At 46.2% G+C, this 14,063-nt stretch overlaps 1 protein-coding gene across 2 annotated transcripts in view; it reads left to right on the top strand.

The window, feature by feature from the left end:
* Positions 1-8,132: 8,132 nt before the first annotated feature.
* RYK (receptor like tyrosine kinase) overlaps positions 8,133-14,063 on the top strand; it is a 1,372,566-nt gene continuing 1,366,635 nt past the window's right edge. For both annotated transcript variants that reach the window (XM_030217203.1, XM_030217202.1), the window contains exon 1: positions 8,133-8,780. In XM_030217203.1, the coding sequence (XP_030073063.1) occupies positions 8,387-8,780 (394 nt within the window). In that variant the 5' untranslated portion in view covers positions 8,133-8,386. The remainder of the gene's footprint in view (positions 8,781-14,063) is intronic.

The following is a 14,063-nucleotide window of genomic DNA, read 5'->3' as shown; positions in this document are numbered from 1 at the left end:
CAAAACCCCAAAAAGTGCCCCAACTGCCCAGATGACCACCGGAGGGAATCGGGGATGACCTCCCCTGACTCCCCCAGTGGTCACTAACCCCCCTCCCACCCAAAAAAAAAAAACTTTAAAAACTTTTTTTTTCCAGCCTGTATGCCAGCCTCAAATGTCATACCCAGCTCCATCACAGCAGTATGCAGGTCCCTGGAGCAGTTGTTAGTGGGTGCAGTGGACTTCAGGCAGGTGGACCCAGGCCCATCCTCCTCCTACCTGTTACACTTGTGGTGGTAAATGGGAGCCCTCCAAACTGCCCCCAAAACCCACTGTACCCACATCTAGGTACCCCCCTTCAGCCATAAGTGCTATGGTAATGGTGTAGAGTTGTGGGCAGTGGGTTTTGGGGGGGGATTTGGGGGGCTCAGCACCCAAGGGAAGGGAGCTATGGACTTGGGAGGTATTTTAATTTTTTTTGTTATTGTTACAAGTGCCCCCTAGGGTGCCCAGTTGGTGTCCTGGCATGTGAGGGGGACCAGTGCACTACGAATCCTGGCCCCTCCCATGACCAAATGCCTTGGATTTGTTCATGTTTGAGCTGGGTGCCTTCGGTTTCCATTATCGCTGAAAACGATAACGCCCAGCTCAAATCCACCCAAATCTGATGCATTTCCCCGGCACAAACCGTATTATCGAAAAAAAAAAGTGGACGCCCATCTTTTTCAAAAATACGGTCTGGCCCGCCCCTTCACGTACCTGTCCTTGGAGATAGACGCCCATGGAGATGGGTGTTCGCGTTCGATTATGCCCCTCTATGTGTGTCATTTTTTAAAATTTGACAAAAATTTCATTTATTTTAAAGCTTCCCCTATGAACATATAACATAAAATTTAAATCAGCAAAACAGCATTACAAATTATTGTACTACTACTACTACTACTATTTATTATTTCTATAGCGCTACAAGGCATACGCAGCGCTGTACACCATACACAAAAAGACAGTCCAAAGAGCTTACAATCTAGATAAGACAGGCAAACAGACAGAACGATTAAGGGTAAGGGAATAAATAGGTGAGGATAAAGGACAGGGCAAGTGAGTAGTGGCTAGAGGTCAAAAGCAGTGGTAAAGAGGTGGGCTTTAAGTTTGGACTTGAAAACGGCCAAGGACGGGGCTAGACACACAGGCTCGGGAAGTCTATTCCAGGTGTGAGGTGCAGCAAGACAAAAGGAACGGAGTATAGAATTAGCTGTGGAGGAGAAGGGGACAGATAAGAGAGATTTATCTACAGAGCGGAGTACTCGAGGGGGGAGGGCGTGGGCGTAGGGAGAGACGAGAGTGGAGAGGTACTGGGGAGCAGCAGAGTGAATACACTTATAGGTCAACAAGAGAAGCTTGAAATGAATACGGAAATGGATAGGGAGCCAGTGAAGTGATTTAAGGAGGGGGCTAATGTGAGCATAGCAACTTTGGTGGAAGTTGAGTCGCACAACAGAGTTTTGGACTGATTGAAGAGGAGAGAGATGGCTAAGAGGGAGGCCGGTGAGAAGCAGGTTACAATAATCAAGACGAGGGGCAGTGGCGTTCCTAGGGGGGGCGGTGGGTGCGGTCCACCCCGGGTGCACGCCGCTGGGGGGTGCCACACGCCTCTCGGCGCCGCTTGTTCCGTGCTCCCTCTGCCCCGGAACAGGTTACTTCCTGTTCCGGGGCAGAGGGAGCAAGGAACGAGCGATGCTGACAGGCGCGCGGCACCCCCCTAGCAGGTAAAAATGCACCCGGGGGAGGTGTCGCTTCACCGGGGGGAGGTGTCGTTTCGCCGGGGGGGGGGGGGGGGGGAGAAGGTATTGTTTCGCATCGCCGATCGACCCCGGGTGTCAGCCGCCCTAGGAACGCCACTGACGAGAGGTGATAAGAGTGTGGATAAGGGTTCTGGCAGAGTGCTCAGAGATGAAGGGACGGATTTTGTTAATGTTATAGAGAAAGAAACGACAGGTTTTGGCAATCTATTGAATATGAGCAGAGAAGGAGAGAGAGGAGTCAAAGATGACCCCAAGGTTACGAGCTGATGAGACAGGGAGAATGAGAGTGCCATCCACAGAAATATAGAAAGGGGGGAGAGGTAGGTTTAGGGGGAAAGATGAGAAGCTCGGTTTTGGCCATGTAAAGTTTTAGATGACGGCGGGGCTGGTGTTTGGGAGGTGGGGCTTGTGCTGGACAAGACTTCTACGGTCTGTGCCATGAAAATGGCAGATACAAATCAAGGTGAGGTATACACAAGAAGTAGCACATATGAGTTTATCTTGTTGGGCAGACTAGATGGACTGTGCAGGTCTTTTTCTGCCGTCATCTACTATATGTTGAGACATCCAGGCAGCGATATCAGATAGGCAGGCTGAAATCTTGGTCTAGATGCTGGTTGAGATTTCAGGGGTAGAGAGGTAAATTTGGGAGTCATCAGCATAGAGGTGGTATTGAAATCCATGGGAAGATATCAGAGAGCCAAGGGAAGAAGTGTAGATGGAGAATAGGAGAGGACTGAGAACAGAACCCTGAGGCACACCGATTGGAAGAGCGATAGAAGTGTTTCTCATCAGAAGGGCCACATACACCAAGATCCTGGTGTATTTGGGATCAGAACGGCCACATACACCAGGATCCTGGTGTATTTTAGATCAGAAGGGCCGCATACACCTGGATCCTGGTATATGCGGTCCTTCTGATCCCAAATACACCAGGATCCTGGTGTATGTGGCCCTTCTGATTTGATATACACCAGGATCCTGGTGTATGCGGCCCTTCTGATGAGAAACAGAGCTGAATCTAGGTGTATGCTGTCCCTCAGACAATGAATACAGCTGGATCTAGGTGGAAGCAGCCCTTCCAGAAAGATTTGGACATATGAAAAAGAGAGTTTCTGTTGTGTCTAGCAGGTACAATAATTTTTAATGCTGTTTTGCTGATTTCAAATTTTATGTTATATGTTCATAGGGGAAGCTTTAAAATAAATGACATTTTTGTCAAATTTAAAAAAATGACACACATACAAGCTCATTTTCAAAGCACTTAGCCTCCCAAAGTTCCATAGAAACCTATGGAACTTAGCCTCCCAAAGTGCTTTGAAAATATGCCTCATAGGCATTAAAACCTTTGCAAGTATTTTTATAGAGGATTATCTTTATTGTCATCATGAAGAAAAAAGCAGGCATCTAGCGCTCCATTGAAAACCACAATACAGCACTGGAAATAACAAAGCAGCTTCTGCAGTACTGACAAATATATTTTGAAAATAACCCTCCCCCCCTTCACATACCCTTGAAAATTCCACCAGCCCAGCCCCCACAACTCCTGTTAGATCTTCTCCCCCCCATCCCCTAACAAGAGAGAATGCAAATCTACTTTGCTATTGTTGTTGACAAAGGGAGATGGCTGCTGCAGGGGGACCAGTTTCAACTTTATAGCCATACTGTCTCCTGTGGACCAGATAAGTTCATCCCATGTCCCCCTCATTTAACCTCAAGGAGATAAGAGTTTTCAGTTTTGGCACAGTATAAGACATCACAAGAACAAAATATAAGAAAACCACTGGACTGCATTAGGGGCTATTAGCCCATTTAGTTATGTTTAAACAAAAGAGATCTGCATGAAACAAAATATTTATTTTTATTTGGACCTATAAAACCACTTGCCCCTGAAACATGTTCCAAAACAGAATAATGCATTTGTGTATCTAAAAGGTATCTTCTACAAAACAAATGAAAATGTGATTCCTTGTGCCCCAATGAAAGGAGAGTCTAATTCTACTTCCATTTAATTTCAATATATCCCATCATCTTTAGAAACACCAGGCTTCCCAGGCAGATTACAACAGTTAAGATGAACCCATTAGGAAACAAAATATCCTCACTGAAATATGGTCATCTATATTGCACAGAACAGTGAAGAAAAATGACTACAAACTACCATTTACAATAAATTTTGAAGCTTTTAAAAAATGATATATTCATAGTAACATATAGTAAATGATGGCAGATAAAGACCTGAACGGTCCATCCAGTCTGCCCAACAAGATAACTCATTTTACATGGTATGTAATACTTTATATGTATATCCGAGTTTGATTTTCTCTCCTCTCATGCCATCCTTGATCCGCTTCAATCTGGTTTTCGCCCTCTTCACTCGACAGAAATGGCACTCACTAAAGTCTGCAATGACCTGTTCCTTGCCAAATCCAAAGGTCACTACTCCATACTCATCCTCCTCGACCTATCCGCCGCTTTTGACACTGTCAATCATAATTTACTTCTTGCTACACTATCCTCATTTGAGTTCCAGGGCTCTGTCCTCTCCTGGTTCTCCTCTTATCTCTCCCACCGTACTTTCAGAGTACATTCTCATGGATCTTCCTCCACCCCCATCCCGCTCTCTGTTGGAGTTCCTCAGGGATCTGTCCTTGGACCCCTTCTTTTTTAAATCTACACCTCTTCCCTGGGCTCGCTGATCTCATCTCATGGTTTCCAATATCATCTTTATGCCGACGATACCTAGCTTTATCTCTCCACACCAGACATCGCTGCGGAAACCCAGGCCAAAGTATCGGCCTGCTTATCCGACATCGTTGCCTGGATGTCCTACTGCCACCTGAAACTGAACATGGCCAAAACCGAGCTCATTGTCTTTCCACCTAAACCCACTTCTCCTCTCCCTCCACTCTCTATTTCCGTTGACAACACCCTCATCCTCCCTGTTTCATCTGCCCGCAACCTCGGAGTCATCTTCGACTCCTCCCTCTCCTTTTCTGCCCATATCCAGTAGACAGCCAAAACATGTCGCTTCTTTCTCTATAACATCAGCAAAATTCGCCCCTTCCTCTCCGAGCACACCACCCGAACTCTCATCCACTCTCTCATCACCTCTCGCCTTGACTACTGCAACCTACTCCTCACTGGCCTCCCTCTTAACCATCTATCCCCCCTTCAATCCGTTCAGAACACTGCTGCCTGTCTAATCTTCTGCCTAGACCGATATGCTCATATAACCCCTCTCCGCAAGTCACTTCACTGGCTTCCGATCAGGTACCGCATACAATTCAAGCTTCTCCTACTAACCTACAAATGCACTCAATCTGCAGCCCCCCATTACCTCTCTACCCTCATCTCCCCCTACGTCCCTACCCGTAACCTCCGCTCACAGGACAAATCCCTCCTCTCAGTACCCTTCTCCACCATCGCCAACTTCAGGCTCCGCCCTTTCTGCCCTATGCTTAGAATAAACTCCCTGAGCCCATACGCCAAGCCCCCTCCCTGCCCATCTTCAAATCCTTGCTTAAAGCCCACCTCTTCAATGTCGCTTTCAGCACCTAACCATTGGACCTCTATCCAGGAAATCCAGATTACTCCAATTTGATTGACTGCATTTTTGTCCTTTAGATTGTAAGCTCCTTTGAGCAGGAACTGTCCTTCTTTGTTAAATTGTACAGCGCTGCTTAACCCTTGCAGCGCTTTAGAAATGTTAAATAGTAGTAGTAGTAGTGATTTGCCCCTGCCTTTCTCAGGGCACAGACCGTAGAAGTCTGCCCTGCACCGGTTTTATTCTCCAAATGCCTTTGTTGCCACCCATGTCCTCTAAGATTCCATAGATCCATTCCTTCTAAACAGGATTCCTTTGTGTTTATCCCACGCATGTTTGAATTCCATTACTACTACTACTTAACATTTCTAGAGCGCTACTAGGGTTACGCAGCGCTGTACAAATTAAACAAAGAAGGACGGTCTCTGCTCAAAGGAGCTTACAATCTAAAGAACGAAATGTCAAGTTGGGGCAGTCTAGATTTCCTGGGTAGAGGTGTAGTGGTTAGGTGTCGAAGGCGACATTGAAGAGGTGGGCTTTAAGCAGTGATTTGAAAATGGGCAGGGAGGGGGCCTGGCGTATGGGCTCGGGGAGTTTGTTCCACGCATGGGGTGAGGCGAGGCAGAAAGGGCGGAGCCTGGAGTTGGCGGTGGTGGAGAAGGGTACTGAAAGGAGGGATTTGTCTTGAGAGCGGAGGTTACAGGTAGGAACATAAGGGGAGATGAGGGTCGAGAGGTAAGGAGGGGCTGCAGATTGAGTGCATTACCATTTTCATCTCCACCACCTCCGGTGGAGGGGCATTCCTCGTATCCACCACCCTCTCCGTGAAAAAATACTTCCTGACGTTACTACTGAGTCTGCCCCCCTGCAACCTCAATTCATGTCCTCTAGTTCTACCACCTTCCCGTCTCCGGAAAAGGTTTGAATGCGGATTAATACCTTTCAAATATTTGAAGGTCTGTATCATGTCATCCCAATTATGTCTTTTATCCTCCACCTTGTAAGACCTGCCAATCCAACTGAAACAGCTTTAGGCTTGTTACAGATGGCTCAACAACAGTGGCGTAGCCAGACTGCCAATTTTGGATGGGCCTGAACCCAAAGTGGGTGGGCACAAAATTTTCTCTCTACCCCCCCTCCCCCAGCAAAATTTAGTCACGCTAATCAGATGCATTTGTCACACAGGGTAAAGTGCTGCTTTTCAGTGCATCAGATTTCAGAAAATTTATTTAATAGCCTAACACCCTTTTCAGTGAGCTTTCAGAGGCCAAAACCTCCTGCCTCAGGTCAGTATAATGCTGTTACGGTATCCTCGCCTGACCTAAGGAAGGAAGTATTGGTCTCTGAAACTTCATTAACACAGGTACCATATTACTTTATCCTAAATTAAAAATAAAATTATTTTCTTTACCTTTCTTGTATGGCCATTTACTTTTTCTCATTGTGTCGCTCCCAGTCTCTAGATTCTGCTTTCCTTCGTTTTCGCTTAACTCTTCTGCCACGGTTTCCTGGCCATTTCTCATTTTTCTCTCCTTTTTCTTTATTTTCTTCAAAATTTTTCTGCCTCTCTCTCTCTGTCCTGATTTAATTCATTCTTACTATCCATTCTTTAATTTCCTTCATCTACTTATGGCTTTTCATCTTTTTCTCACCCTTGTTCTCCCCATGCCCCTCCAGTCTTTCACTACTCTCCTTTTCCATCCAGCAGCTCTCCTCTTTCTCTCCCCATCCTTCCAGTAGTCTCCCCTCTTTCTTTCTGCATCCTTCCGTCCAGTGTCACCTCTTTCTCCCTACCCTTCCATCCAGCGTCTTCCCTCTTTCTCTCCCCATCCTTCCATCCATCTATCCTCTCTCCTGATCCTTCCATCTAATGTCTCTCTCCCTCTTTCTAACCAGTGTCTCTGTATCACTCTACCCTTTTCTGTTCAGTGTCCCTTCTCTCTCCACATCCTTCCAGTCTCTCACCTTTCTCTCTGCATCCTTCCAGTCTCTCCCCTTTCTCTCCCCATCCTTCCATCCAGAGTCTCTCTCCCCATCCATCCATGTTCCCTCTTTCTCTCCCCATCCTTCCATCTGTTTTCTCTTTTCTCCCCATCCTTCCATGTTTTCCCTTTCTCCCCATCCTTCCATGTTTTCCCTCATTCTCTGCCATCCTTCCATCTGTTTCCCTCTTTCTCTCCCCATCCTTCCATCTGTTTTCTCTTTTCTCCCCATCCTTCCATGTTTTCCCTTTCTCCCCATCCTTCCATGTTTTCCCTCATTCTCTGCCATCCTTCCATCTGTTTTCCCTCTTTTCTCCCCATCCTTCCATGTTTTCCCTCTTTTCTTCGACGAGGCCCGCCCTGCATGCCAGCGGAGCCTGCGAGCAAGCAGCCAATGCCTCAAGGCTGCCGAGACAGTGCCTGCCGGTGCCGCGCTTTTTTTTTTTTTTAACATTTCTCGTCCTTACTCCTTAGCGCCGTTAGCGCTTCTTCTTTTTGTTGCGCCGGCCCTGCTGCTCAACAGGAAAAGCAGCAGTGGCCGGCAATGGGTGCTGGTGCTGGGGCTGGCGCTGGGCGGGCCACCCGTAGCTACGCCCCTGCTCAACAATAAAGAACTCTACAACGCAGATGCAGCAGCTAATAGGTTTGCTTGCTTTGTTTTGAGTGAGTGGCAATGACGGCTGCGCGGGGGGGGGGGGGGGGGAGTGGAAATAGAGATTAACCAAATTGGCTTCCTTGCTTACAGTGGACTCCAGTCTATTGCACCTCTTTGTTTGAGGACGCCCGATCCCCTAAGTTACGCCCCCTGTGACGTAATGTTACTGTCGCACGGAGGATCGCAACTTTTAAGGAGGACAAGGTTGGTAAGGAAATAGGAGGATCCCGGGAGAATAATCCTTAGCGTTAAATTCATCAGCTGTCTTCTAGGAGGATAAATGTCCATATGTGAACGACTGGGCAAAGAAAAAAAATTAACTTTTAAAGGTTTTTAAATGTAATCCGAGAGGATCCCGCTGTATCCTTTTACCTTTTGCCGGAAGTGCTTCAGAGAGGGCCGGATGGAGGTGCCTGTGTGAATGGCAGCGCTGCACGACCAGCGGAAAAAAGAATGCAGGGACCGAGGCAGCGGACGGAGCCTGGGAAGAAGAATTTCTGGGCAGGCAGGCAATGCTGAACGCTGCCTCCACGGCCGTACCCGGAGCTGCGGGAGAAAAGGCAGCGTCAGCGAGCGAAGGATGTTTGATGGGCGGGCCTGGAGGGCTGAACAGGGATCTTGGGAGCCGAGGTTCTGGGAGTGTGCGTGGCGGTGGAGCTCTCTCCTGTTGTTGTTCCTGCTGCCCATGGTGCGGGGTCAGGCGAGATCTAATGTCAGTAACTCTCCGTACGGTAAGAGCGGTGGCTACCACCACAGTGTCCCCGGGCCCGGCCTTAGCATGTACATGAGCGAAGAGGAGGTACGGCGTCTAGTAGGTGAGTACCGCCTTGCTTGGAAGTAATACGAATCCTGTCTGCATGGTACAGTGTATGTTTCTAGGTTGGTGTGTTTTGCCAGCAGCTTACTACATATTACATCAGTACGTTCATTGCTGTGTAATGTATTGGCTGGTGTGACTGACTAAGGCATGCAGGTGATGTAACACACCCATATTAGTGCCCAGATGATCAAAAGTAAACCCAGGCGTTAGAGGTCAGTAGTGCCCTACTAGTGTGCTGAGTGCTCTGAATGCAGTGAGCAAGCATGTAAATGCATGCTAAGTAGGGCTTTACCTATTCCTACCCAGTGCTCAGCGCACAATGTGCCAAACATTGGCACAGCTTCTGCAGCAAACCAATGCCAGCTCAGAGCTGGCGTTAGGGTTTGCAGAGCAGTGGGGAGGAATGGGGAGCCCTGTTCAGTATGCGTTTGTAAGTTAACAGGCCCTCCATCTCCCTCCAATAGAACCCAAACCCAACCCGAATGAGGAGCCCCCCCACAGGAGTCCTGACCCCCAACCCCAAGTCAGTGACATGGGCTGGAGGTCCAGTGGATCTCCAGTTCCCAGACCTCCCCCTCGACACAATTGCATGGGGGGGGGGGCTGGAGACCGGTGGATCTCCAGCCTCCCCAACCTCCCCTCGCACCCTGAGAAAAAGGCCCAGTGGGCCACAAACCCAGCCCCCCACCTTGTGGTCCAGTGGCTCTCTCTCCCACCGTACCTGCTTGGTGGAGGAGGGAGTAGCACGCCCTCCTTTTCCAGTGCTGCCTTAAAAATAGCAGTGCCCTGCCCAGTGCATCCCTACAGGGCCCCCACCAGATCGCCAGTTTCCTCTGCCCTTGTGTTGGGGGGGGGGGGGGGCTCTGGGCCACCAGGACCTTGCAGTTGGAGGACCTGTCAAACAAGTGCAGGAGGATTCTGAGGCACAACCCTCCTGCACTTTTACTCTATGATCAGAACTAATGCTATTAGCTCTGATCATAGGGTAATTTTTGGCCCCGAGCTAGGGCTTCTGATCATTGGGCTGTAAGAAAGGTAAACTTTTGGGGCTTAGAACATGATACTCAAAACCTAATGCTAGCATTAACCTTCACCTGTCTTCCAAAGCATAGGCTGAGGAGATACCATGTCCAGATTTCTGCTTGCTGAAGTGCACACCGAGTGCAATCCAAGCAGTGTTTGCCGAGAACGGAAGCCAAATCTAATCCACAATTCTGCTTACCAAAGTGCAAGCTGGATTCATGCCAAGCACAGCTTGCCAAAATACAAACTGAATTAAACCCTAGAAGAGATTCCTCTCCATTTTGGTTCCCCTCTGCCAGAGTCCAGCCTTTCCTCCTCCTTTCCTCTCAGGGTGAGGGAGATACAATCCAAAGGTTCCTCAGGTACTGACCAGGGAGAAACCCCCTAGGGTCCCAACAGTCTTACAGCCTTTTTCTCGGAAGCTCCCAGAGACTTTTGTCAGCCCTCAAAGTTTCTCATATAATTCGTCCATGCAAATGAGTCCAGTCTCTTCCAACTCTCTGCTGTTCAGCTTTAAACCTCTTCTCCCTCCCAGGAGTTATTTGACTGTTCTCCAGAGGGTTAGCCCCGCCTTTGCCACTTCACACATAGTCTCCTCTACCTGACTACAACCACCCCAGCGAGGTTCTGGGATTCCCCCTAAACATAATAGTGGGGACCAGACCCAAGTGGTGGTATAGTAGGAGTCTGAAAATACCATCTTTTCTTGTGGAGACCTCTTTCCAAGTGATGGGACATACACCTTGTCACAACACCAAAGATAACTGCAAATTGAAGTTAAATGTAGTCTTAAGTACATAAGTATTGCCATACTGGGAAAGACCAAAGGTCTATCAAGCCCAGCATCCTGTTTCCAACAGTGGCCAATCCAGGTCACAAATACCCAGCAAGATCCCCAAAATGTACAAAACATTTTATACTACTTATCCCAGAAATAGTGGATTTTCCCCAAGTCCATTTAATAACGGTCTATGGACTTTTCCTTTAGGAAGCCGGCCAAACCTTTTTTAAAACTCCGCTAAGCTAACCGCCTTTACCACATTCTCTGGCAACGAATTCCAGAGTTTAATTACACGTTGAGTGAAGAAAAGTTTTCTCTGATTTGTTTTAAATTTACTATATTGTAGCTTCATCGCATGCCCCCTAGTCCTAGTATTTTTGGAAAGCGTGAACAGACGCTTCACATCTACCCGTTGAACTCCACTCATTATTTTATAGACCTCTATCATATCTCCCCTCAGCCGCCTTTTCTCCAAGCTGAAGAGCCCTAGCCGCTTTAGCCTTTCCTCATAGGGAAGTCGTCCCATCCCCTTTATCATTTTCGTCGCCCTTCTCTGCACCTTTTCTAATTCCACTATATATTTTTTGAGATGCGGTGACCAGAATTGAACACAATATTTGAGGTGCGGTCCTCATTTTTGTTTTCCATTCCTTTCCTAATAATACCTAACATTCTGTTTGCTTTCTTAGCCACAGCAGCACACTGAGCAGAAGGTTTCAACATATCATCAACAACGACACCTAGATCCCTTTCTTGGTCTGTGACTCCTAATGTGTAACCTTGCATGACATAGCTATAATTTGGGTTCCTCTTTCCCACATGCATCACTTTGCACTTGCTCACATTAAACATCATCTGCCATTTAGACGCCCAGTCTCGTAAGGTTCGTTTGTAATTTTTCACAATCCTCCCGCGATTTAACCACTTTGAATAACTTTGTGTCATCAGCAAATTTAATTACCTCACTAGTTACTCCCATCTCTATGTCATTTATAAATATGTTAAAAAGCAGCGGTCCCAGCACAGAGTCCTGGGGAACCCCACTAACTACCCTTCTCCATTGAGAATAATGACCATTTAACCCTACTCTCTGTTTTCTATCTTTTAACCAGTTTTTAATCCACAATAGAACACTACTTCCTGAAATGACTCCTCTGGAGTCTTTCATGAGGTACTTTGTCAAACGCCTTCTTAAAATCCAGATACACAATATCAGCCGGCTCCCCTTTATCCACATGTTTGTTCACCCCTTCAAAGAAATGTAGTAGATTGGTGAGGCAAGATTTCCCTTCACTAAATCCATGTTGACTTTGTCTCATTAATCCATGCTTTTGAATATGCTTGTAATTTTGTTCTTAATAATAGTCTCTACCATTTTGCCCGGCACCGATGTCAGACTTACTGGTCTATAATTTCCTGGATCTTCTCTGGAACCTTTTTAAAAAATCGGCGTTACATTGGCCACCCTCTAATCTTCCGGTACCATACTCGATAGTCAAGTGGATGTAACTGAGGTCATTTTCTGTTCCCTTCCAATTCTCAGAGAACAATGCATAAGCAAACCCTGCTGTTATCAATGGAAAAATAACACCAATCTAGAGCTGGTGTTGGGGGGATGGGGCTTAAGAGAGAATTTATTGTGATTTTCTCTTTAAAATTTGCAGGTTTAAATTTGTTTTGGAAATGGAAGGAAGCCCGTGCAAGCCTCGAAGTGCTGGTACTGAAAAACAAATGTGTGCGAGTCAGAACAAGCTCGATGGTGAAAGCACACATTGGCACCTATTTTCTGTGCTTAAGGAAGCCTTTCAAGTGAAGAAGTTTTTGAGAAGTTTATAGTTAAAAGTGCAGAAGAGTGGTGCCAATGTGTGCTTCACTTTTGTGTTTTCCCTGGCATATGTGTACAAGAGCTGCGTTTACTGTAGAACTCACATGCACCAAGCATGGCCTTATTATACTATAGAATCACCCAATATCAATGCAGTTTACAATAAACCTTATAGTAAAACATAGTAGATGACGGCAGAAAAAGACCTGCACGGTCCATCCAGTCTGCCCAACAAGATAAACTCATATGTGCTACTTTTTGTGTATACCTTACCTTGATTTGTATCTGCTATGTTCAGGGCACAGACCGTAGAAGTCTGCCCAGCACTAGCCCCGCCTCCCACCACTGGCTCTGCCAGTTACATGAAAGTAGCTACTGCACATTAACCTTTAACACAACAGATAACATGGTGCAGTTAGCGCTGCTTCAATAAGTGTAGCTAACTGCAATGCATTTAGGGCCCTGTGCTACCTGAAAGGCAGGATGCTGGGTATACCTGGACCAGTTAACACAGAGCACAATTTTAGAATGGAGATTCAATTGGACATCTATAAGTCTGTATGTCAGATATGGACATCCATTTCTCCTGTATTTTAGAACAAGATTTACCAACACACAGCCTGTTCTAAAATACACGAGAAACGGATATCTAAGTGCTGGCTACGTCCAGTATGAACACCCATTTTACAAACTGAAACATCTAAATTATGAATGGAACAAAATAAAGGACATGGATGTCTGTATGGTAGCATAGCAACATCCACATTATAAAATGGTCACAGAGGCATCTATGTGGAGTAGCAGCCTAATGGTTACAGTAACCAACTGAGAACCAGAGCAGAGATCCAAAGGTTGCCTGTTCAAGTCCTACTGCAGGATTTTTTTTTTTTTTTTTTAAATCGTGAGCCCTCCAGGGATAGGAAAACACCTACTGTGACTTCCCTTACTCCATTTAGTGGAGAGCTGCTCAAACGTAGCACATTTCTGTAACCTGGATGTGTGAAGTACTAGGTCTAATACGGATACTCATCTTTGAACATGGACATCCCTTCCCCTTCTGCAATCGGAGCTGGAAGTCACTTCTGGCCCCTCCCCAGTCCTGCCCAAAACACACCCAGACCACATCCCCTTGCCATATGACGTTCAGGAGTTTTAAGCATCTATATCCTTCCTGGCTTTAGTAAAAAAAAAAAAAAAATCAGCATTTTGACAGCCATGCTGATTTTCAGATGTACAAAACACAAATAGAGCTTCTAAAATAAGCACCAGCGTGCTAATATTTTACTACTAATGTGTGTTAATTACTAAGGAAAAAGCATTTTAGGTGCAAAACTTCTGCAGTAACTAACGGGAGCATTCCCTGCACTATGGGGAAGACAGTCACGTCATTAATGAGGGACACAATGCAATTACCTATCAAACATAAGTAGAGGAGTGTGGTAGCCGTGTTAGTCCACTCTTAAGGTTATCAATAGAAATCAAACAAAATAAAACATGGAAAAGAAAATAAGATGATACCTTCGAAAGATAATCAAGAAATGTATTAAGTTATGTCCAATAAAAAAGGTATCATCTTATTTTCTTTTCCTTGTTTTATTTTGTTTGATTTCTATTGATAACCTATCAAACATATAAATTGCGAGTAACCG

The sequence above is a fragment of the Microcaecilia unicolor genome, chromosome 10 (assembly GCF_901765095.1).
Source record: "Microcaecilia unicolor chromosome 10, aMicUni1.1, whole genome shotgun sequence".
Taxonomy (NCBI): domain Eukaryota; kingdom Metazoa; phylum Chordata; class Amphibia; order Gymnophiona; family Siphonopidae; genus Microcaecilia; species Microcaecilia unicolor.
The sequence above is the reverse complement of the archived record's forward strand: the minus strand, read 5'-3'. Positions and strand labels throughout refer to the sequence as shown.